General features: G+C 33.9%; 1 protein-coding gene across 2 annotated transcripts in view; it reads right to left on the minus strand.

The window, feature by feature from the left end:
- LOC134529635 (facilitated trehalose transporter Tret1-like) overlaps positions 1-21,901 on the minus strand; it is a 42,263-nt gene extending 20,362 nt beyond the window's left edge. Inside the window, exons 1-5 of one of the 2 annotated variants that reach the window (XM_063363939.1) lie at positions 21,548-21,901; positions 16,066-16,188; positions 10,194-10,317; positions 8,228-8,401; positions 5,989-6,123 (exon numbers count right to left, since the gene is read on the minus strand). In XM_063363939.1, coding sequence (XP_063220009.1) covers positions 5,989-6,123; positions 8,228-8,401; positions 10,194-10,317; positions 16,066-16,188; positions 21,548-21,571 — 580 coding nt within the window. In that variant the 5' untranslated portion in view covers positions 21,572-21,901. Of the gene's footprint in view, positions 1-5,988; positions 6,124-8,227; positions 8,402-9,977; positions 10,033-10,193; positions 10,318-16,065; positions 16,189-21,547 lie in introns of those variants that run through there. The other variant, XM_063363940.1, reaches the window with a different exon arrangement.
- Between the last annotated feature and the right edge of the window lie 4,738 nt (positions 21,902-26,639).

The following is a 26,639-nucleotide window of genomic DNA, read 5'->3' on the forward strand; positions in this document are numbered from 1 at the left end:
AATTATTCGGAAATTAATTTAAATTTAATAAAAAAATTATTTAAATACAATTTTAATAGAATTTTAATTTAAAAATGCACTTACACTATAGGGCATTGAGTCCACAGACATACTCACCTCCCACCACTAATATAAATGTGTATATTATGGCAGATAGCTAGATGTCCCATTCGCCATCTTGTTTTCTTCTGCTGGAGGCTGCCATTTTGGATTATGACATTATAACCACAATCATGTTTTGGTCTCCTGGAGGCCGCCATGTTGGAATATGAGATCACAGCAGTAATCTTTTTGTCTTCTGGAGGTCGCCATTTTGTATCCGCCATCTTGTTTTCGTCTTCTGGAGGTGGCTATTTTGTATTATGACATCATAGCAACATCTTGTTTTAGTCTTCTGGAGACCGCCATATTGGATTGTGACATCAGAGTCGCCATCTTGCTTTCGTCTGCTGGAGGCAGTCATCTTTATTTTCAGTACATGCTACCAGGAGCACTAGTGTCATGTAGTACACACATCGTCTGCCAAAGTGCACTGCCCCATATTGTTTTCATTAATACCCACTAGAGTGCATTAGTATTTATTGCCAAGGCACCTGCCATCTTGTGGGTCACATTGGCTGCCATATTGTAAATTCGTTATTATTAGCTATACATTCGGAAAAATTTGTAGAAATCATAAAAAAAAAATCAACTTTAATTTACTGTTTGACTCTATCTATTCATGTCCTTGGTTTGATAATTTATCAATACAAAAAATATTAATTTTTTAAAAAAAGTATTAATTTCATTAAATATGGTAGAAAGTCCTAAAAAGATGCTTAAATTATTCTATTACCAGCCCCCAGCAAGCCGATTATATATTGGCAGCCATCTTGGAAATCGTAATTATTTAGCTATAAATTTGGGAAATATTCCAAAATTCATAAAAAAAATCCCTTATTAACTTACTTATTTAATCGATGAATTCCTGCCCTTGCTTAGATCCTTGGTAAATGCAAAAAAAATAATTTGATTAAATATCACATAATTTTATCATAAAAATGACAGGTTCAAGAAATAAAATATGACAAGTTCTTTTACAAACAAAATTATTACATAAATTATACACTGCTATAAGTAGAAAAAACAGCAATTTACTAAAATATTTGGCATTTCTCTATTTCTGCATCTGTTACCCACGAATTAAAAAGAGGCGGGAAGCCCCACCATCAACCATTTCTTCAGACATTTCTTCGTTTGAGAATCTTCTCCATCAAGTATGTATCGCGATACATCGTAGGCTGAATCTGTTCAGCATAGAAGCCACTGCGAATAGGTTTGTGGTCCAAATCTTCTAGTTAGTTGGTTCTAGGCTCCTATTCGCGAACGTGGGTCACACAGAAAAGTTTAGACTCCAATTCGCAGTGAAACGTTTCTCGAAGACGTCGTTCTGCTTAGAGATTCGCAAAATGTCACCGACGTTAGCTTTACACTGACGTGGAATTTATTCTTCGTGTTGGAAAAAAAAATTCGAAGATGGTGATCATCATTTATGTCTTTTGACTTCATTTTAGTGGTACTATGCTCAATGGATTTGCATTCACTTACTAGTTTCGGCAAGATATCAAGCCACTTTTAATTTCTGTTAGCCATGAACTGTCACCACATTTTGGTGCGCAAAGATAAACTTTTCGATTTTGGAGGCTTTGGCACTACTAAATGTAGAGTAGTATTCGAAGCTAAACTTCTTCATAAAAGCCTTGAAGGTTTCATTGTAGAATTATTTGCCAATATCTATTTGCAGGTGCGATGGTACATGTCCATCAGGCAAAATGTCTGTCATGGCCTTGGTTATGTCGGTTGGATTCTTCAATTTCACAGGTCTGGCCCAAGCGAACTTGCTATAGCCCTACATGTCAATGACCATTAAAATGTACTTGAAACCTTTATTCAATCAGTAATATAGTATCACCTCGACAAGGTCTGCCTGGAATAAATCATCAAGTCCATTTACTACGACTTTGCGATGAAGGTATTTCCATCTTGCAATATGGCGACTCTGATGTCATAATCCAAAATGGTGGCCTCCAACATACAAAAACAAGATGGCAACTCTAATGTCATAAACAAGATGGAGGTCTCCAGCAGACGAAAACAAGATGTTGGACGTGACGTCATACTAGCTGCCATAATATATACATTGGTATTAATGGTGGGAGGTCAGTCTGTCAGTGGCATCCATGGAGGAAGAATCCATCACCATTTTTATTTTGTCCTAACCGGGTTCAAATCGAGTATTCCAAGCTCCATGACGTAAGTGCATTTTTAAATAAAAAATTTATTAAAATTGTTTTTAAAAAAATTATAAATTATTTTTTTTTATAATGTAATAGCATGAAAATTAGATATTTTCCAGATATTGGCCATAATGATAATTGTAATGATGATGTCATAATTAAGAATGGCAGGAAACAAAATAGTGAAATTATTTTATTAAGATTTTACTAATTAATTTTTTGAATAATTTAAAATTCCTATAATAATTACAGATGTTCATGATGGCAACCATAACGAAATTTGAAACAGTGTCGTCACAATTAAAAATTGCTGTAATTTCTAGTATCCAAAATGGTGAATCCAAGATGACGGCCGGGATCTATGTCAAGGTCAAAGGTCAAAGACAAGGTCATCCAAGATGGCCGCCTTATGTCATAATCCAAGATGGTGGATACCGACACAAATCCCTGAACCCTGTCCCCGGAGAAACTATTATATACTACTAAAGTAAGTACTTAGATAATTGTAGTCTTTCAAAATCCCACCAAATGATTTAACCAAGTAGAACCCATAATCAATTACCTGTAATGCATCTAGCACAGTCTTAGGTTTGGGTTCATGACCATGCGACGATGCGATCGGTTGCTGCAAATTTTCTTTACTACTAGAACCTGTCTGCTTGCGTGTCTTCAACCTAAACTGAGGAGTCGAAATATCTGCAGGTAGTTCCACAGTAGACAAACGGACTTCACCTTAACAGTTTTTCTCATGTCTTCTCAAGCTGTTAATACTTGTTAACCATTCAAGGCACTTGTGAGAGGGAAACTTCATACGAATAGGATTATTCACACATTTGCTCTTCTCGTGCCTTTGTGCATTAAGTGCAAATACGAAAGACATATTACAGTAACTGCAAGGATAGCTAGTCGATGACAACAAACTTCTCAGTTAATGTGTAGATTTTGATGTTGTTGCACCAATTATTAGTGTTTCCTAAAGCGCATCTATGCAACATTGTTGCGGAAAATTCTTTAATTTCTGCCGCATAGCACGACCATTACACGTCGTTTTTTTATATTTTTATTTTTAGCAAATTATTATTTCTAGCAAACTGTTTCCGCAATTTCTCGCAGTTATACACTTCTCATGTCGTCAGACATTGCCATTGATGGAGAACACCTTTCCGCAGTGACGACATCGATGCTGAGAAGATGTTGGTGAACCTCAGCTGGTTATCGACGATGTAGATAGATCCGCCAGATTTATATCATTGTAGGAATCGAGGTCTCCTCTGCGGGTGATACTGCTTCCGTTGAAGTCGTGTGTACTGTTAAGACGGTAGGCGATGTTAGAGCTGCTGTCTCTGAAATCTCCGATGTCGGCGTCGCTGCCATCAGGCCCCCCGCTGACGATGGTACAACTTTCATCGTGCTTGATTCACCAACTAACATACTGTATATGTACTAAAAAGTGATGATTCTCACTTCACCAAAGCAACAGGCGAACTACAAGTGTCACTCCGCAATCCTTCCTTACGTATTTGTAATGACTGTGTTTTTTTAATGTTAAACAAAACAACATTGTCATTCATTTCAGTTTAATATTTTTAATGTTACTTTTATTTTGTATGAATTTCAAGTAAAGAAAATTGTTCAATCATACTGTTAAGTCCTTCGATCTTGTCAGCTTCACATGCTTTTATATTGTTCTCAAGTTTATAGAGGGATATAATGCTACTTTCGTATTTTAAATTTCTTAATTCTTCACCAGCTTCCAATCCCAGATCATTAGTGAGATCTGAGATAGTGTTGTTAGCATCACCATTTTCACTACCTTCAATCTTCATAATATTCGTCTAAAATTTCACCTTCATTCCACTTCTCGGAAATTGTAGGCTTGTCCTAGATATCACCAATAACATTTGTTGTACAGATATAACTTGGACCAAACGTTTTCTGGCACTGGCTCAACAAAATGGTTTTGGTAAGGACACAATGTACAATTGCTCCTCTCATGGCACTTACCATTCTCTCTTAAAGTAAACTCCTTGTTGCAGTGACTACACTGGTGATTTTTTTTTATCCATGCAGGCATCGATCCAGAATTCATTTTAAAGTTGTCAACTTATGGCAGATGGATACTGATAGTTTTTACTGAAGTCATAGCCTTAAATGTGTACGTATTTCAATAATTAGTCAGCGGGAGTTAATTTTATTCATTTTGAAGGATTATAATGCTATTATTTCTGATTTTCATTAACATATTTCACATCATATTATGAAATAAAAGTGTTAGAGCTATAAAAATTGTCGCAAAAGTCGTCTGAATACAACCTAGCTTAAGTTTATCAACACAACAAACAAATAGGCCTATATATACTTTTTCTTGTTTTTGCTGTGTGAACAGTCTCTATTTAATGAGTAAAATATGATGCTTTGTCGCTAAAGCAAGAGAAGGAAGTCTTCGCTAGGCCTCAAGGAGGAGGTAAATCGTCGTGTATGATAGTATTTCTTAGATGTACTAAGGCATTGTAATCGACTGTGCAAAGCATTTTTTTGTTTGACTGCGACATGTTTAAAATACTATAAGGGCTATTTTGGTAACAGGAATGCACAATCCAAACGAAACTCCAACAATATAAGTCGCATTAAGAAAACTTACAGCTATTAAAGATATTTGGTTTAGGTATGACAATGAGCACAAGGATGAAACCAATGTAAATTTCAACAAAAGTCGTACGAACTCATGTTCTGTTCATAACATTCATACCTATGCTTTCATACATTATTTTCTATGTCATAAGTATAAGTAGGCATTTTTACATCATAATTATATGTGGTAAGCATATTTATTAAAGTTTAAATGTATATTTACTATTAATTTTAATCGTCTAAAGGTAGCATTTCATTCCGAATTTTCATTCGAAAACTACATGCTTGCTCTCGCGAAGGCTTGAACCAAGGACTCCAAACTTGAAGACGTAAGTGCGTGTTTAGTTAATTATTTAATTTTTTGTTTATTAAATTTTGTTAAAAATTTAGTGTTTTCCCTCAGTCGAATTGAACCGAAGGCTTCGAACACAATGACGCATTTCTTAAGATATTTTTTATTAATTTGTATTAGTTTTAATTCTAAAATGACGTCCCAGATGGCGGCGGTTTACTAGAGGCTATCAGTATAAATAGTAAGCTACTTAATGGGAATCTAAGACACTTTAAGGAAAACTTAGTCTATTTGGGGAGTTATAAGTTTTTAAGTTTTTTAATTTTTTGAGGGGAGATTTCCCATCAAAACAGGAATTTTTCCCTTGAAAATGTGGAAAATTGAGTCATCTTGGGAAATTTTGTCATTTTTTTAAGGTCAATAACACCTAACTGGCGGCCGTGACGTCTCAAAACCAAGATGGAGGAATCCCGGTAATCCACAATCCGCACAATGGAACTGCGCTAGGAGGAGCTATGGTATACTACTATTAAATATTATGATTTTAAGTTGTACTTATTGAATGTATGTATTTTTCAGTCTAGTAAAGGATATGATTGTATTTAAGAAGACCGATGTTCTGTTTATTCTTATTTAGCATTTGTTTATTTAAAGTAGTGTTGGTATCAAAATGTTGTATGTCAGCAGTGAATAAGAAAATGAATTCTGCACATCAACACACAGCTACCATTCATACTTAATATGCTACCATACATCACCAATTGTGCCCATTAGTTTTAAAACACTTACTTTTTGAAATATACCATCTTGGCGTCTCTGGTATGAGCAGCATGCAAACAAAAATAATCACAGGGACGACACTGCCAACTAGAGCCAGCTTCGACCAGTCCATAAATTTTCCACCCACAAAGCTTAGAAGGATACCTGAAATAAAATTAAAGCAAATATTAGTCGTGAAACCCAACAAAACAAGGCATAAAATAATTACAGAATTTAATATTTTTTTATAAATCGTAAAAGTAATTAAAAATAGAGATTTACTCACTTTAAGACAAAAATATGAGAAATAAATCACAAACACACTTAACTTCAAGCAAATTAATTTATATTGCCAAAATAATCCCGCCGAAGTGTGTTAAAATTCAGACCAGTATCATTATTTTTTAAATCAAACAAATTACAAGTTACACTGCGTTTTTTTTTTATATTTTAGTTAACATGTTTTTCTCACAGAAAATAAAGGTCAATATACATCAGTAACTAATACATAAATCGTAAGTGAATTGATCCAATTTCAAATGACAATAAATTTTTTTCATGTTAATATTTTATGAGTGGAGCTTCTGAAACTTCTGATCTTTATTTAAGTGCTTAAACTTAAAAGTTGAAGAAGCAATCCTTTAAAAGTTTCTAGTCGGAAATTATTGGGTAACGGTGTCTGGTAGTGCGGGAGATAAAAATTAGCTACCTTTGTGAGGCATGTTGGTCCAGTGGTTGGTGGCACTTGTTTGAGTACACGTAGTAAATAAAAGAGATAATGTGGTTTTTTTTCCATTTTTTTGTAACTAATAACATTGATTTCATTCGTTGTTTGTGCAAATGGGACAATTTCAACAAAATAAGATAGAATCCTTAAAATATCACTTTACAAAGACAACTAACTTAGATAAGCTAAAAATTTATTAAAATAAGTAAATCACTATAAAGTAAAAAATGAACAAAAAATAATTATGCTTAGAACTTATAGCGCCACTAAAAAAAAGTTACAAAACATTATCAGTAGTATATAATAGTTCCTACTGCGCCTGTGTTCTGGGTGTGGTGAGTGGTGAACAACACCATCTTGGATTGTGACGTCATGGCGGCCATCTTAGATGACCTTGACCTTGAATTTGACGTACAAAATTTGCCAAAAATGACTAAATTAGCCTATGTAATTATTGTTACAGTCGCTTTCTTGAAAATCCGTAATTTTATCAGAAAATTTTTGGGAAAAAATATAAAAAATTAATTAATCAAGAATTAGGCCTAATAAAAAAACTTCCGCAATTTTTAAAATACCCCGCCATCGTGAAAACCCATATTTTTATGCTAAAAATTGGGAAAAAATTTAAAATTAATAAAATTACTTATAAAAAATTTCTTATAAAATGTTCTGCTATTTTGAAATTATGATGTAACATCCACCATATTAAAAATCCATAATTATTACCCAAAAATTAAGAAAAAATTAAAATTTATAAAAAATTAATTTAATTCAATATTAATAATATTCTAACTATAAAACACATTAACATCATAAATTCATCGGTACTGAACTCGGCGAAAGGTAGAAAAAATGGCGACATAACCTTTCTCCACGGAAGCCACCGAGAAACTGACCGCTAATGCCAATCATAAAACAATACTAATTAAAATAATAATTGACTCGGTGGATTTTCATTTTTGTTTTGATTCTCGGCCAGTGATAAGAGAAACTAAAGCATAAAATAAATTTAAAATCCTGTTTTCCAATAACTTAAGTGGCTTTTATTAATCATTCTCTTTACAAAAAAAACTCTATACAAGATAACTGTCCCTCGAAATATATAAATTGTCGCTGTGCCTACCATGGAAGTCTAATTTTTCGATACTTGTTATACCTTCCAACCAGGTGTAGTACAGTGTTAGGTGTATAGGCCAAGTGTCTTCGGACCACGAGGACAGGCCATTGTTAATGTCAGGCGTATAGACCAGTCGTCTACATTTCATACTTCTTCACCCTCTTCCTTGTCCTCCCAGAACCTATTTCTGATTTCTTTGTAAGGAAAGGCAGGACTTTGTATACGGGATGTTTGCTTTGCAGGTTTCTTTGAGTGAAAATATTTTAAAAGTTATTAATATATGAAGGCCCATTTGGCTAGATAAAGTTGACATTGTGCAGAAAGAAACGATTTTAATAACATTTCTAAATCTTAACTTAATGTGGGGAAAAAAATGAATGGTCATTCACACTAAATGTGTTTATGAAAAATTTACTTTTATTTACCTGCATTTCCAATTGTTGAAGCCATCAACTCGAGTCTTCCCCTCACTTCTGGCTGAACAGTCTCCCCAAGGTAAACGGGAATGCACAATGACGCAACGCCAACACAGAAGCCAGAAATGCATCGACCAGCATAGACCATTTCAACACCAGAAGCAAATGCTATCAACAGCCAAGCTAGAAAAAAATAAATTAATGTAAATTTCCTCACACTGTGAAAAATGAGCAGAGAAATTGCAAGAGAAAAGAAAATTTGTAATTGGTTTGCAAGGTATAGAAGCAACCAAATTTCAGTACCCTAAACAGACTTTTCTGTTATATATATAAAAGTCTAAACCATATTTTACAAAAATCTCACCCATTATTATTACTATCATAGTCCCTAATTATTTAAATGACCCACTTAAATTATATTTACTAAGATAGTTTTTGAAGTTTGTGCACCGAGATAAAAGTGTGGTTATATAATACGATTTCAGTATACAGAATCCATATTTACTGTTAAAATATAGGGACATTTGTAATCCATAAATTTCCTGCATACCATTCTCTGCAAAATGTAAGATCGTCATAAATCAAATAAAATATAATTTTAATGAAACTATTTTCTCTAATGTTGTAATGACATTCGTAGTGCACATGGTAATCCTGGAGAAATAATAAGGTCAATGAGGTAAACAAAGTCATAGAGAATTATACACCATAGACAACTTTCCCACATGATATTTTTAAACCAAATCTTCATTAAGCAGTGTTTACTTCAACTAACTGTATTTTAAGCGTTTGTTGATACACAAATATGCTAGTAATTACGTGACTTTTCTGATTACAGAGAGCTTCAAAACTTGGAGCTCAAATTCTGTATAATGCTGAAGGATCCTATCGACAGTGAATCGAGCGACCCACTAGATGCATGAGCGTGGCGTCTTCAGTAATCACAGCCAATGAGGAATACTCTTAGTAGTTGACGTTATTTTGCTCACTTCAGATGCAAAAGGTCGGCCCACTTAGTCCAGTGGCTAGCGCCGCAGGCTGGTGGACCGAGGGGCCCGGGTTCGATTCAAGCCTTCTCCCTGGGTTTAGAACTGAGTGTTTGCGATGTCCCGTAAACCTTCATCTCGCGAAAGGCAACAGTAAATCACTGCAGAATCATCCCGTCTTGGCAAGCGTAGGGACAATACGGCTGTCATCGCCGTAGCATTATCTATGCTCACCACTTCCCGTAATAGGTAAAACAACTCATCATCTAGACGCAAATATAGTAAAATAAAAAGAATGTGAGCAAGTATTTAACTACTTGTCAGTGATGTGTAATCATCTAACCTCGGTAACGTTTTTTTAAAAAATAACCTGAAACATTTTAAAATAAATATTATAACACTCAGTATGTGTGTACATTTGTTTATGCTTAAATGACTGAAATCAGTCTGAAAATACTTCATACAAATAAACCCTAACCTTATTAAGCTGATTCAACATTTGTGATTTAACAGTAAAAATTTCTTAACAAAAGTATTGTATTCAACGTGGCATCGAATACGTGTATGCTAACAATTTATTTCGTCTCTTCAGTATGACGAACACTGCGCTATCTCTACATTTCAATGTTAACCAAGGAATGTCAAAACTGCAATGTGTATTTTTTAAGTTGTCATTAAATCTTTTTATGACTATAAATTATAACATAAATAATTAAAAGATAGTTGTACTATTATAAAGTTTAGTTTGGCATACCAATATTCTTAGTACATACCCCTATTTTCTCGAAAGTTAATATATACGGATGAATCACGCGGTTTCACCATCTTTTCTAGATTTCTAAGACTTTCGCAGATGGCAGCACCATGTTTAGGGACACATTTCCGTTCCAATCGACAACCTTTCCATTCACGAAATCACTTCTACCAAATGCCGTATACCGAGAGCTCAGATGTTTTTACATCAAAAAATTAGAGGCAATAATGCTTACCTGCTATAAAAGGCGCAACAGTTCCAATAATGGTGATTTTTCGTCCCAATAAATCCATCAGAGGACCTCCGACCATTGCACCAAACAAAGCCAGGAGTGGCATCAGGCTTCCTACCAATGATTGCTGAAAACACACATGATAAATTAGATTTTTTGACAACTGCAATAAATAAAATTAACTTGTTTTTACTTATATTTTAGTGTATTAATTAGTTTTCCAAATTCGGGTATTTTCACGCAAATAATTTTGCGATATTTTAGTCAATAAATTTTCGGCGTTTACACGAGTGAGCAAACAACTTTTTTTCTTTGCAGACCGCTGAATGAACTAACAAGGGTACAACATTTTATCGAATGTTTGTCATTGAAACATGTCTGAGGTTCCGAATAAGCTGTCGTTTAGGCACGTGTACTCACAATCATACTTTAACAAAAAAATGTAACTAAATATTTTGGAAAACTTATAGTTTTCACTGGGTAGAATTGTGGTCTGAAGAGGGAAGGAAATAAGGACATAAGGGCATAAGGACAAGTAAACACGTTGCACATTTTTTCACTTATTTTTGTGGAAATATCAGCTGATAAAAAATATTATTTTAAATAATTAATTTTAAATTTATGCTTTGTTTTTAATAGTTATACATTCATATTGCAACTCAGTTTTCATACACTCTTATCCTATAATGTGACGTGGATTTGGACAAGAGTCTACTGGTTGTAATGCGAACGGTATTAGACAACGCATTTATACATGTCAATTACATAAAAACTAGAAAAATGATTTTTCAAAGTCACATACCTTTTGGTTATTTTTACAATATGAACCACATTTAGAATGTGCATTGTTTATTGTCAATGCACGCCAGCGGTGCTATATTCTGTGAATGCATCATGTTACAACACTGGTTACACGATAGACCTGTATTATTTATTTACTTATAAATGCCCGAAAAATGCCAAGGTTCAATAGCATGTAGACATATTGCTTTCCATTATAACGTCTTGAAATACTGGATATCGTGCACATTAATGAATCACAAAGTTATGGATTAGCACTATCATAACGATTTTTTCAACTAGTCCCTTATAAACTGTAAGAATTTGTTCATTTAATGATATTTTGTTGATATGCATATTTATTTTTGTTAATACTAGGTCGTTGTAAATTACATAACTGTGGCGAATAGGTATTATGCAATTTTACAATAAAGTGTGTTTAGAAAATGCATTCTAGTGTTAAAAAAAGAGAGCTAATTAGTTGAACATCTATCGTATTTGATTTTAAATTATATGACAAAATGTCTCATTTACGTGTTAGTTATTGTTAGGGGCAAGCATTTTTTGGGAATAAATCTGAACGCCTATTAGACTGCAACAAGGTATACCCGCACCAGCGGTTTCTTCCTTGTGATTGGCGGCCGTCTGCGAGAGAAGTCGCTGCCTTATTAGACTGAGCCACTCAGGACGTGTTTGCTTTCGCACTGAATTACTCTTATTGGTGTTGTAACACTTGACATGTACCTTGAAGAAATTCACCCAATCACGAAACACAGATGGTACTACAGTGTTTTAACTTATAACTAGTCTTGGAATATTTTCGCGAAATATGCATGTCCCTAGTTATTGTAATGTAAGATGAATGCTTGCATAAGTGTATTTTGACCGAGGCATGAAGTACAATTTAGTAATAATTTGTGTAAAATTTCACAAACGGCACAGTCTTTTTTTTTAAAATATCACAACGAAAATTGTAAAATACACAATTATTGAAAATATAATTTCACTTGTTTTTAGAGTGTAAGTTTGAACCAGTGTGTCGAGGCTGTGTGGCTACGTGAGGAGTTTCCGGGCGAATGCTGATGTACCACGTGCCTGCCTGTATGTCAATATGAAGGCAATATCATAAAGCTAAATGAATTGCTTTAACGTAAAAAAAAAAAAAAAATGTACGCCAGTATTTTACTACACTCCGAACCTCGTGAATACCATCTCGAGACTCATGATGTAAGGCAGTGATGGCCAACTTCGTTGACTTCAGGGGCCACATAGCACTTCAAAGTACACTCAAGGGCCAAACCACGCACTGATACACTGATATAATTTTTACAATTTTATGGAATTCTAAAAAAACACATGTTTTGTATGTTCTGTTTACTTTTACTTATGAAGTCTATTACAATTGACTAAATAGATAAAAACAATTCTAAGAATTTCTTAAAAAACAGACACATTTTATAAATGCATTTATAATTTTTTTTTTTTGTTTTCTAGTACTTAGTGAGAGCACTGTGGCTTTTGGACACTGTTCACCAACGACTTAAAATCCACATATATTTTTGAAATTTTCCAGCTATTGTACAGCCGTTGCATAGTGTGTTTTCGTCTCGACGGATAGTTTTTGCGGGCCACATAAAACGTTACCACGGGCCGGATCTGGCCCGCGGGCCGCCAGTTGGCCATCACTGATGTAAGGAATACTGCTTGTTGGGGTCGAACAATACACTCATAATTTCACAACCATCTAGAGCCCGAAAACCCTCTCGGGAGGAAGTATTTCATACCAGAAGCTTTTAAACATCACTCCACTTTCCTGTATGATGTAGGTACGTTAGAAAATTGTCGATCGTCTGGTACATAATCGTCTAGAGTAGCCTATATTTCCATGTGCGAACTGTATTAAATGTCAGATACATCACTTCAAACGACCGATAGTGTTAGTGGAATTTATTAAAAATCTTGAAAATTTAATTGAATTGTCAATTAAGAAAATTTATGACAAAAAATTAATAATTCTCTTGATCTTTTAAAAATCATTTGATTGTAGTATTAAATTGTAGTACAGAAATAATTTTACTGTTTTGTAATATTTTTCTGTAAATTCGAACTAAAAGCACATTGGTCATTAAAACCAATAAGTTACTTAATCAAACTCTTATTTTTTTATTCTTTAATTTAATATAATTTATCAAACTAACATGTTACAACTGAATTTTAGATTTTTACGTGTTTCCGTCTCAAAATAATCTTTTGTTTGCTATAGGAAAGAAATATCTTTTTCAAAGCTGTTCAGTAACGGTACTAAATTGATATTCATAAAATAAAACAAAAATATACTTCCCATTCAGTATGTGAAAATTAAATTATGTGCCATATTGTTTTCACCAAACTGCCGAGCTTCTGCTCATGGAAGAGGCATGAGTAGTATAGAAATGGGGCTCCGGAAACAGACTGCAGGCTGTGGATTGTGGATTGTGTCCGGCATCTTGGATTGTGACTTCACGGTGGCCATCTTAGAGGGCCTTTACCATGGCGGCTTTTCCTTAACCATGGCGACTTTTCCTTAACCATGGCGGCTATCTTCGATCCGCCATTTTTTTCTCCACCGTTTTGGATCCGCCATCTAGGTTTTTAGAATATTCCACCATTTTTAGTTCTATAATTTGATGCCATCTAACACCCCACTCCCTAGAATTTCAATTTTCGTTACAGCCACCATTATTAATAAAAAAATAATGATTTAAATTTGTATGTATAAAAAAGTTCTGCTATCTTGAAAATTGTCCTGTATCTTGAATACCTATCCGTAAATATTATCCAATTTCAATGGGTAAAATTTTTATTTATAAAAAAAATAATTAAAAAAGTTTTAATCAAAAAATCAACTTGGAGTCCTCGGTTTGAACCCGGCGAGGTTAAAATTAAAAATGGTGACAGATACTTCCTCCACAGAAGCCATCAACGGATTGACCTCCCACCACAAATGTCAAGGCAGATTTTACATCAAACAGTATGACGTCATGACAGCAATTTTTTTCGTCTACTGGAGGCCACCATCTTTTTTTTTTGTCTACTGGAGGCTGCCATTTTGGATACATGTTTTTGCCTGCTAGAGGGTGCTGCCACCATAATAGTTTAATTTTTACCCACTAGAGTGTAGTAATCATTTATTTTCAGGACACCCACCATCTTGAAATTTGAGCACCATCTCGAAAATCTTTAATTTAATTCCAAAATTATTAAATAAATCACCTACTAATATTCTGATTGATTAGATCACCTTAGTTCGATTCTCTACTGGTGGTAAGAGTAACTGAAGCTTAAAATAAAATTTTATTTCCCATTAGTTTCTGAGGAGTTTATTAATATCACTCTATGAAAAATAACTCTAGCTTCAGTTACTCTTATCACCAGTCGAGAATCTAACTAAGCTGATCGAATGAATCAGAACATTAATAGGTTATTTATTTAATTAATTTTGGAATTTTTTCCAAATTTATAACTTAAAAATTAAACATTTTCAATATGGTGGTCAGATTTCAAGATGTTGGGCATCTTGTCCATAAATGATTACTGCACTCTGAAAGGTAAAAATCAAAATAATATGGCAGCAGCACTCTCTAGCAGAAGAAAACACATCATAACCAAGATGGTGGCCTCCAGAAGGAAAACAAGATGGCTGTCATGATGTCATTCTGGCGGACATAAAATCTGCTTTGATATTAGTGTTGGGAGGTCAGTCTGTCAGTGGCTTCTGTGGTGAAAAATCTGTCACCATTTTTTATTTTGCCCTTGCCAGTTTCGAACAAAGTACTCCGTGATGATTTTTTATTAAAATATTATTAATTAATTTTTTTATAAATTTTAATTTTTTTTTCAATTTAAATTGGATAATATTTATGGATTGTCAAGATGGGGGATAATTTTTAAGATGGCAAAAGTGTTTTATATTAAATTTTTATTAATTAACTTTTTATTATTTTTAAAAATTTTCCCAATTTTTGATGAAAATTATGGATTTTAAAGATGGCGTCCGTAACGAAAACTGCAATGCTAGGGAGAGGGGTGTTATATTGTGTCAAATTCTAGAATTCCAAATAGCAGAATATTCTAGAAACCAAGATGGCGGATCCAAAATGGCGGACTAAACAAAATGGTGAATCTAAGAAGGCCACTTGGATCAAGGTCAAGGTCAAAGGTCAAGGTCAAAGGTCAAGGTCATCTAATATGGCCGCTGTGACATCAAAATTCAATATGGTGGACACAATCTACAATCCACATAATCCACAGCCTGCAGCCAGTTTCGGTAGTTCCATTGCTATACTACTGGTGTGTCCTGAGGGGGGCGGGACAAAAATATCGGAATATTCCCTGTCTCTCTCCTTCTTCAAAATATTCCATGTAATAAATGTAGATGCCTATTCTATGATTTTACATTCGCACTTCAAATACCGAACACTGAAAAGTGAAGTGCAAAAAAAAACATCGCCTTTTTTTTTCCTTTCCTCTTTATCCAGGCTATGTCCCTGGTACATAATGCGGTAACATTGTATTTCCAATAATTAAATATGCTTTTGTTGAACGCATTTCCTTTTCGTTTTCAGTTTGAATTTTCTCGTTAACTTTATTTTTACCAAGTGAAAGGCTTCTTTAAGGATACTTAAAGTTTTCGCATGTCCCACAAATTTCTAATTTTTTTTTGTGATGTACCAAAAATCATTCAGGTAGCAGCAATTTTAACATTAGGATGTTCTTTTGCTCACTTAAATTGACATGAATCGTGTATTATGTAGCTTGAATGTAAAACTGAGCATTCTAAACCGTTAGTTACAGTAGCTGAAGATTTATTTCAACGCTTTTTAATAATTTGAAATGCATACTTAATATAATTACATGGAACTGGAGTTGGTTTTGCATTTTATTTTCATGCTTCATGTGGAGACATGGGGTTTACAATCTTCTTGCTCCCTTGCGTCTGTGAATTGTTGCCTACCTGGGTATTGTGTATGATTCAGTTAAAGAATCATACTTAGTGAAATATTTGTCACAATTTTATTTCAATAATTGTATAAAGGAAATTTTGCAGATGTCTTACCTCTTGTCTTGACAGTGGAAGATAATGTTCGGAAGTTGTCATGGACATTAAGGCAGGCGAAGTGTATCCAGTTACGAATCCGATCATCATGGAACACATGGACACTGTCAGGGTGGTAAATACCTGTTTTGGAAAAAAAATTAATTTAATAATGTTTAGCCTTGAAAATAACTAAAACATTTTCATTAAAATTGTCTTAGGCTGTCTTCATACAAATAATTGAACATAAAGTTATATGAAACTCTCTTATTGAATCCCAGGACTGGTGGTAGCAGAATCAGAAGGTTTAGAGAAGCAGTTTCGTCCACGGATCGCGACGTAGATGCGTCTGCTGTAATCCTACGAGATGATAATGGAGCATTGGCGGAATGAATGAGAGGGTGAAATGGGAGAAACCCGAGAAAAGCCATCTTCCCGCGGCAACGTCAGCCACGTTCCCAACCTCATCACCTTGGGGCGAGGCGAGTGATCTGAACTGATGTCCCGGGACATCAGGTAAAATATATTTATATCACTAAAATGTAGCATCACATTTCGTAAGAACAATGACTTTTGATCTATGCCATCTCTCCTAGAAAATCCACAGCAAGCAAGAGAAGGGCTGATAAAGTTTGAACATTCCTTTATCTCATGATTATATGATTACGATAATCAAAATTAATTACTAAATTTCACACTTAAATTTAAAATGAGAATTTTAAGCGTGGTACTGTTTAAAATTTACATTTGTAAAAGTATTTATGATTTCATATTTTTTGTGCGTTTTATTTTTAAATAGGTACTGTTATTTTTCCGCCTGCACTGAGAACCTACTCACGTCGAATCCTGGCTTAGGTCTGGGCTCTGTCATTATCCAGACCTTCAAAAAAGCACGCTTTGGCTAAAGATTCTATCAAAGCTAGCACCCATTGCATTTATTAACGCTATATAAATCTTACATTATTTTTTTCTTCCTCCGGTATAATTGAAACATTTTACATCTCTGGTAATTTAGGGAATGCTTCACTAATCATTTTATCTGAAATTCTTCTAAACTCCTATCCATTTTAGACACAAAAGTTCATGCCAAGGGCTTATAGTTAACATCGGCATCGATTTTAACACATGTGTATTAGATGTGATTCTCTAGAGCCCTTACATGTTACTCAGTAATACACAAAATATTAAATTATAATCTACACACCACTTGTCTTTTCATAAAAAAAAATAGGGAAAAATTGCTGAGGCATGATTAATACTTTAAACCCATTTTGCCAGCAGCACGTTGCGAAGGGATTTCCATTCCCAACACAATTGGAAATCAAATTTATTCTTCAGGTATAGCTATGAATTTTATAATAGGTGCCTCATATACAGCTTTTGATCAATGGTAAATATGCCCTTGCCGTAACAATACAAGCTCCAACAGGATTATGCCATGAAAGATGCACTAGTCATAGAACTACAATCTAGAAATCGTGCACAATATGGCAAGGCTCCATCATATTGCTTTGCCAAAAGCCAACAGGAGCACAGTCAGTTTTAGTCACTTTACTTGTTGAACAGAAACTTTCTGCACTCTATAAGTCATCACAAATTGTGTTCAGAATCCGGGCATGAAAAAAAGTGCTGATTTTCCTGGTCAATATACTCAATTTCTCCGAGTTTCAGAGCAAGTTAAGTTACTCAACGTTTCCATGCAAAATTATGCCTCAGGTGACATCATATACCCTCCTTTTTTGGACAGACTCCATCACATCTACCAACTGGCTAATGCATCTTCTCAGAAAATACCATAAATGTGATATCACACTCATGCCATAGTTGGAAAGATTATTTGTTCTGGCGGTGCCATTTTCCCTACTTTCACCTCTTTGAGAATATATAACTACAATGTCTGATTTGTTGTTGGTAGAATGTAAGCTTTGCTTTTCACAATTATAAGAAATCAATATCGCCAGAAAAATTACAAATCCATTGATCACAGACAGAGAGCTATGTTTAGGGTGTCTATGTATTTTTTTACAAGAATAGGACTCACATAACTCAAATTTCCCGCTGTAAAATCACCAATTTTCTTAATTGTAATAATTTTCCTTTACTTAAATAAGGGCTGGCATTAAAATGAATATACAACCCTGAGTCCTGGGCACAAAATTCACCAGAGAACCTAACGCTAAAGCCACAGTGCTCCTCAGTAAAACAGACCTTCCAAACAAAACTTAACCCCGAGCACTAGCCAAGATCTCTAAGTATACCATCAATGTACACGTAAAAGTAAATGGGTAATTTAATTGCAATAATTTTTATTTTTGTACATAAATCTATAAATAAAGTACTGTTTTCAGTCCTTTTAATTAACTTTATGTGTTTTAATTTTAAAATATTTATATTCCTTATTTCGTATGAGAATTTAAGTTTAAAATAACTGAGCATTTTTACCAACATACCAATAATATTCCAATTAATATTTCAAAAAATTTTAATTTATCACTTATAATCCAGACATTTATCCCAGAAATTATGGTCATGACCCCACATTGGTGACAATATTGACTATAGTGCAACCGAATGAGAATATAATGTGAATGATGTACCTATCAGGAAATTTTTAGCTTTTGAACTAATTTTTGTAAAAAAAAAAACAAACAATTTTTCCAAATACCATTTTTTTCGGATATTTATGTGGTTTTGTATTGTGTTCCCAAGTATGCTACTTATTATTTTTAGTTTTACATTAAATTTAATTTTTTTATATTATTTGAATATTAGTTTATTGTATTGTCGGCTCGAAAATAAAGAAAATCCTTTTAAATTATGTCTGAAAATTATATCGCTATCAGGTAAGAAAATCATTCATTTCGATGGTCATTTAAAGTTTCATAAGAATGTTGGAGTTAAGATATAACAAAGTAATTTTCTAATACAATATATCGCCTTAATTACTATTTATATTTAAAAAGGGTGGGTCTGAATTCGACCGGAAAACTTCGGCTGATTGTTCGTTACGACAAAATAAATTGAAAACATTAATTAGTTTTATGGTTGATTGTGTTTCCCGTGGCTGCAATACGTCTGTGAAGATGGAGCTGAAAACAAAATTTTTTTGTAAATAATGGAGAAAGGACCGCGCACTGAGCGTATGGGCTATGTTTAATTGAATGAATTTATACAACCACCACGAATTATGTAGCTGTTCGGTAAAAATATTTTAATACTTTAGTGAACAAAAATAAATCATTGCTGAAAACTAAGTAAAATTTCAAAGCAGTTTCTTTGACGCAGATTAGTCATTTAGGTGTCATGAATTGTGTTAGTAATAGTCATTTTTTCCCTGAGTATTTCTGATAGTTATTATATCTTGAAGTAATTTATAGTATCATAATTTGTTGACAGTTTCGCATATAAAATGAAGGTTTGAAAATGCAACATAGAAAAGAATGGCATATAGTGTAAAATCAACTACATTCCGATTTTGAATGTAGTGTTCTCGACGGGCGGTTTCAAACAGAGCATTAAGGTACCGAGACTTAAAGATTACAGTAGAGTCCAAACCACCTGGTTTCTGACTCGATGCTCGTCAATTTGTCATGCCTGAATCAAACCCGTGGCCTTCGTCCCAAGAGCATGACGCTTTAGAGATCACGGCCGTTGAAGATCGTAACTATACTTAGAGCTGAGAACTTAAAATTACATTACGTTAAACAGCTAAACAACTGGTTTTTCACTCCTAGTAGGAAAGTTTTATTGGTGCAAAATACTGCAAGAAAAGTGAACTTAGGCTTCGGGTATTAATTATATTTATATTAATTTTGGGTGATTGTTGACGGCCAAGTGATATCGTTTCTTACGGCACGCGTCAAGTATCTGCAGGTAAAGTTGACGTACACCATCATGAATTAGCCGTTATTATTCGTGATGCAGCATCATAGACTTTACGTAAACAGTGGTACAGCATAAAATAAATAAATCTAATGCTTGTTATTAAATCAGGTAACTCTACATTAATTATCTCGGTTAGCCCTCACAGAATGCAACGTTGTGGCAATTACTTGTTTGTGCTCATCGTGCTTAATTAACATCAGAGCTTAGTTTGCCTACTATCTCTTTTCACGATTTGCCTCCATTGCAATTAGTCTTAAATGAAAATAACCTATACGCGCAGTACTAATAAAATCATAAAAAATAATTATGAAAAATATTCAAGCGTTTCGTAAAAAAATGCTGATATCTGGACAAAATACTGATTCTACCAATGAGCCAAAAAACTATAAGCATATTATGGCCTGGAACATTGTTAACTGATATCGCTCAGGCTAAAATACTACTTACGATGAGAACTGATCCCATCATATTTAGTTTTTATGGAAAATGTTGGAATAAATGAATGAATGTAAGTTTGGGGAAGAATATCAGTCTATTTCACCGTCGGGACAAACTTTAAAACCTTACCACAAGAACTGAAGATAAGAGCAGACAAATATATCTATGCAATTCAAAAGTTACCAATTAATACTTGCATATTTTCTTTAGTTCTTGAGAAAACTCAGATTTAATTAATAACAATAAACTGTCGATTTTTATGAGAAAAACTAAAAAGATCTCATAATTATTCTTACGAAATATTTAAATTGGTATCTTAGTATAACACAGCATAATGAGTGCACATATTCGACACAATCAATAATAAATAATACAAAGATTTTTAAAAACTGTCGCACATTTCTATATAAAACAATGATAAAAGTCATATATTAAATCAGCAGCAAATTTTCCAAAACTGCTATGAGAACATATTCTTCATATGGCTACATAGAACATAGGAAGAGACTAAAATAATGGTAGACATTGTTCAGAAGCTACAATGTTCTCATAAAAGTGTTATTGTTTTTGTGCGTTTATGAAGATTGTATAGCATGCATTTTTCATATTTTTCTTAGAATTTTTATGTTTTTATATGAGTGCATTAATTTATTAATGAACATTAAGTTTCCGTTAATTTATTACATGCCAAATTTCATATCAAATTTTTTTTTCGTTGTCTAGCATAATAGGTACCTACCAAATCATTTTAGAATTATTTGTAAAAATGTAATGATATTAATTAGAGTGTACTCTAAATTTTAATTTCTGACCAGTTTTAAAAGTAAATTTGGCCCCCCAAAAAGAGTTAAGTTTGTGATGAATGGAGAAATTGAGAGTTACATAAAACCAGTCTACACAACAACATAAATATTCTAACTAAAATGTAAACTTGACAATTACTTCATTTATTTTCATTTTTTTATTCTGTTAATAGAATACTTACTAAATAATGGCATCGTTCCCTAGTCCAGAACTGGCACGCTTGAAGCTTCTCTTTGGAAAAAAATGCAGGGGTATTTTTTTTACTTTTCATCTTTTAATATGTGTAAAAGATACGTAGTCCGATTGTATGCAATCCGTTAGGATGTAACCATATCGAGACTAAAGAATTACAAACAGTGATTGGGTTCTAGATTACCTGAGTCCACGTCCAGTTGCGCATCTTGACAGGAGGTCCCTCAGCATACTGAGGCGCAGCCGCTAATACTGTTGTTTGAGACACTTTGAACAATTCTTGAAACCAGTGAGCAATGGTAATAATCTTCTCCTAAATTGAACTGCTTCTCGGAACTCGGAACTTGTTTTGCGTTATGGAAGTTTCAGAAGTAGGAACGTGAAAGAAAAGTACTGGTTGCAGAGGCTGTGCCACCTCTCTACAGAATCCTACGAATGCTAATACCTAAGGTTTCTACAGTTGAAAGGAACGGAATCCCCTGGCCAGCTAACTTTAACCAATACGGCGTTCGCCTACGCTCGTTGCAGAGTGATTTGTCTCCTCTTTAGAGGTGTGCTGCTAACTCGTCGGTGTGCCAACGAGACGCTAATCAGCTGGGCATGAGTGTGAGCGGTGACTACAACCACTTGGTTGCACCACTGGTTTCTTGGCTGCCTGTACATCGCTAACAAACACGTAACCAATACTTTCGCTCAGTTGCGTGAAACATATTCCCTTTATAATTCAAAAATTAATAGTCCAAAAACGCATTACGTTTTGAGTAGGGACCCACCAATTATGGCCATTTTTACGTTTTGAGTAGAGACCTATTAGTTGTGGTCAATGCGAAATCTCAAGATAGGGAATGCTTATAGTAGTCTTCTATACTATTATAAAACTGTATTGTCCGTTTGTTTAATCGAGCAACGCGCAAAAACTACTGGACCAATTTTGATGAAACGTTTTGTGTTTAAAAGCTTATTTCTTGACTTAAACACTGGTATACATTTTATATCGCTAGGATGATGGGAGCCGGATATATAACATAAATATCACATTTTTGCATAGTTAATTCCTATCCTTCTCCTCGGTGAGACCCGTCCGCAGCGACTAGCGAACTAACGGGGCTAATAACAGTTTAGTTTTGTATTTCCTCAGTAGATGGCATTGCCTGAAATTTGAAACGTGTTATGGCTTCAAGCGTCCGTCACAGCTTTGTTCGAGCATCACGCAAAATCTTCTCGGCCGATTTGTATGCAACATTATATGTTTAAAAATTTATGAATAGACTCAAAACGTTGTACATATTTTATCTCTCTATAAAACGAGAGCAGCTTGAATAAATAAAAGATTAGTTTGTGTTGAAACAAACATAGTGTGAAATGTATTTAAAATTTATGTTCTATAAAGAATTACAAACGAGGCGATATCTTTTTAACATACTTTTTTTTAGCTTCACTTGTAAATATGTAATCAAATCTTGAAAGTCGATTTTAACCTACTTACCTATATTTTGTCATATCGATTTGAAACTTTTTAAGTACTTATATGTAATCCGTATTACAATACAGTAACTTTATGACTATAACCTGAAGAGAGAGGGTAGAAGGGTCATTGGGGTGAATAAAACCGCTACTTTGAGCTATGGACAAAAAAACACTACTTTCGAGCTATTTGCAATAATCATGCTTTTTGTGTATCCATGAGGCCGGGGCATGGTGGGAAATTCGTTGGTGGTAGACTGCCCTCCCCCCTGCCTTCGTCAAAAGGACAACACCCAAAATTTCTAAAATTTCAAAAATAGATTCTCTTTCGATTTGGAATGTTTCCGATCCAAGAGGCTGGGGCACGATGTAAAATGTGCTCGGGATTCGGTTCTCTTCAACAATCAACACTCCAATAGGGGAGTTTATTTGACCCAGATTTTTCGAAAGTCTGAACAACTGAAGTACGTTGATTTTGACTTGCTTCCGAGGCTCTGGTCACCATCGGACACTCCGTGGGGGGGGGGGGGGGGGGGGGGGGGGAGAGTGGCCACGGTTATGGTGGTGGTCAATAATTGCCCACGAAATTTTCGGGATTCGGAAAATTGATTTTGTGGTGCATTTCGAGGAATTTATAAAAAATTCCATTCAATATGAACTGAAAAATAAAAAAATAAAATTATAGTTTATAAACTAAAAAAAAAACGCTTTCATTGTTCCATTAACTAAAATGTAATAAAAATATAATCTTTTATTTTAAGTAATTTGTTCAAAAGCGATAGAATGAACTACGACTCTGTATAAAGTAATTTTTTTAATAAGCTTAAAATAAGAAACAAGTAATACACAAACACAATTAATTTTAATGAAAGAAAAGAGTGGGATCTTCTTTAATTTTCATAATGACTGTTTTAAAAAAATAGCCAATAGTGGTAAAACGAATAGACATTAGTGAGTGATAGAAAACTTAGGTCAACTTATCTCCAGCACCTCACGCTTTTTTAATTGAAATTATTTGGTTTCTTTGTTAGTTGATTATTATTTTAAACTTATTAAAAAAATTCATTCTGTCGCTTTTAAACCAATCACTTAAATTTGAAGACTTTGATTTTTTTTCAGATCATAAAACAATGCAAACATTTTTTTTTTCGTTTTTTAAAATATTATTTTATTCTATTTTCAAATTAAAAGTTGCACTTAGATCGATAGCTTTTTAGTTTTTCGCTAAGTTTTAACAGTAGCAGTGGTTTTTAAAATCTCACCTAGAACTGAAAACCATGAAAACTTTGCAAAAAACTTGTAACGGATCTAATCGAGTGGGAGGAAATTTTTTCGTCTGAATATTTGATTTATTAGTATGTACTAAGAATAACTATTAATCTACTCGCAAGTATAATAACGAAATTTATACCATTATTACAGATTTCAAATTAAGATGTGTTTCAAAAAATCTTCAAATAATGTAGGTGTGTATAATGAAGTAAAAAATGGGGAAGTTTAATTATAATCATTTGGTGCATATAATAAAATTTAATATAAGTGTGTCAGAGATGACAAAATATAAATTAAAGTTAAATACAAACATGTGTGTTTCACAAATTTTAAAATAGGCTATTTCAGAAAATAAAAAAGTGATAAGTGTGCTAAAACTAAAACTAGAGTTAAATCGATGTACTTTAAATAAATGTAAAATTAATCATTCCTTTTAATCAATATTACAGTAAGAGGTGTAGTGGTCAAGTGGTTAGAACATAAATACCCCAACCCCCCCCCCCTCCCCCGGAAAAATCAAGCCACCGGGTTCCGTTTCCCAGCGGAGTCGAACATGGATTTTCGCAAGTGGGAAATGTGACGGACGATGCCATGGCCTGGAGGTATTCTCGGGGTACTCCTGTTTCCTGCACCAATTCATATCCCATCTCATCTTCTCTCATGCATTATCCTTGGATACGGCAGCCAGTTCCTATGAGTGTTAGCCTCATTCCATCCATGTAGACCCTTGCCTCAGACGGGACACTATGTGTTGATTCTGGAGGTAATTTTTACAACATTACCAAGTTTAACCTTATATAGTTATGTTATGAGTTAAATATTAAACATATCTGAATTCAATGTGATTTTTTTAGTTAACAGTATTGGAATTATTCATAAAAATGTCTGACAGTGGTGCAATATCAGCAATACCCTGAAGTTACCACAAGCAAAGCCGCGTCCTCCCCCCCCCCTCCCCCCCTACCCAGCTACAAAAACCAAAAAAACCAGCGGACACAACAAATTGCACAGGAATTATTATATTCCCCAGATTTTTTTATTTTGACGTACTTCCGAGGTCTTGGGACACCATCGGATCCTCTCGGTTGGGATTCGTGTGTGGAGGATCAATTGCCCCTGAAATATTCGGGACTCTGAAAATTTGTTTTGTGGTGCATTTCGAGGAATTTAATTCAATATGAATTAAAAATTTAAGAAATTTAATTTAATTAAGACTAAAAAACTTGCTTTTATTGTAGAATTGAAATGCTTTCATTGTAGAGTTAACTAAAAAGTAAAAAAAAAAAACCTTTATTTTAAGTAATTTGTTGAACAGCGACAAAATGAACGACTTTGTATAACATAACATTTTTAATTAGCTTATAATAAGAATCAAGTACCTAATAAACAAAACAATTAACTTTAATGAATTATAAGTATGGGTTGCTCTCTTATTTTGTTTTCATAATGACCCTGTTCGAAAGAATAGCCACAAGTGTTAGAAAATTTAAGTCAACTAAAATCAAACATGCATTCTCTTTTTTTAATTTTCATAATGACTATCCTAACAAATAGATATAAGTGAACTTTTCTTTTTACCTTTTTTATCATTGACAATTTTTTTTTCATTCTGTTACCCTTCAACAAATAACTTAAATTTAAAGATTTATTGTGTTTTTGATGCCTGCTCCAGGCGGCCGAGTGTTTTAATTAATTATTTAAGTTCGCAACCAGACATTTCAAATTTCATGGTATCATTAAGTTCTAGACCAGGTAACGGGGTGTCCTGGTCCGTCGTAAGTTGATTCTATTGTCGTTGGCAGTTTTATTCAGTATTTTAAGAGGGAGAGAACTTCTTGCAGCATTTTTGTGCGAAGAAAATATAATTTTGACTGCAACTATGAGTATTCTGTTGTGTGACCATGTGTTCACATTGTACCGAGTCTTAAGAAGTGTGGGATGCCTTAAGAGCCCACCGACGATCATCCAAAGGTAAGAATCGTGTGGCCGCCGCTGAAAGTGAGCAGACAGGATAGACTACAACAGACTACAGGGGAATTCGAGCTTAGCTCCCTACACAGGCTACGAAACGGCCACAAGAGGGAGCTGATAGCCAGGTCCACATGCCCCAATGGTGGCGTCCATGGTTACGATCATGGGCGCAAATCTGTAGGATTTCCAGGGGGGGCCCGTGAATTTAATTTAAGAATTTTGCGCTAGAGGTCAACCGAAACAAGTCTTCTCTGAATATTAAGCTCGTATGTTATACACTTTATTTTTACGTAAGTGATATTAACAATAAAGCAGAGCAACATATGTTTTAGTAATTATTAATTAATGACTTTAGAAGTGATCTCTCAAACATGTTTGAATAATTTGCTAACCGAAATACATAAAATATCCATGAAAAAATCTATAAAAATAATATACGTGAATATAATGCAAATAGATAACACCCCACCCATACATTACCATTTTCCAAAATTGTTTATTCTAATTTCAATTTAAAAATAAATGATTAAATTAAAATAAAACAAATATTTAAGGGGGGCTCCCATACA

Source organism: Bacillus rossius, chromosome 2 (genome assembly GCF_032445375.1).
Source record: "Bacillus rossius redtenbacheri isolate Brsri chromosome 2, Brsri_v3, whole genome shotgun sequence".
Taxonomy (NCBI): domain Eukaryota; kingdom Metazoa; phylum Arthropoda; class Insecta; order Phasmatodea; family Bacillidae; genus Bacillus; species Bacillus rossius.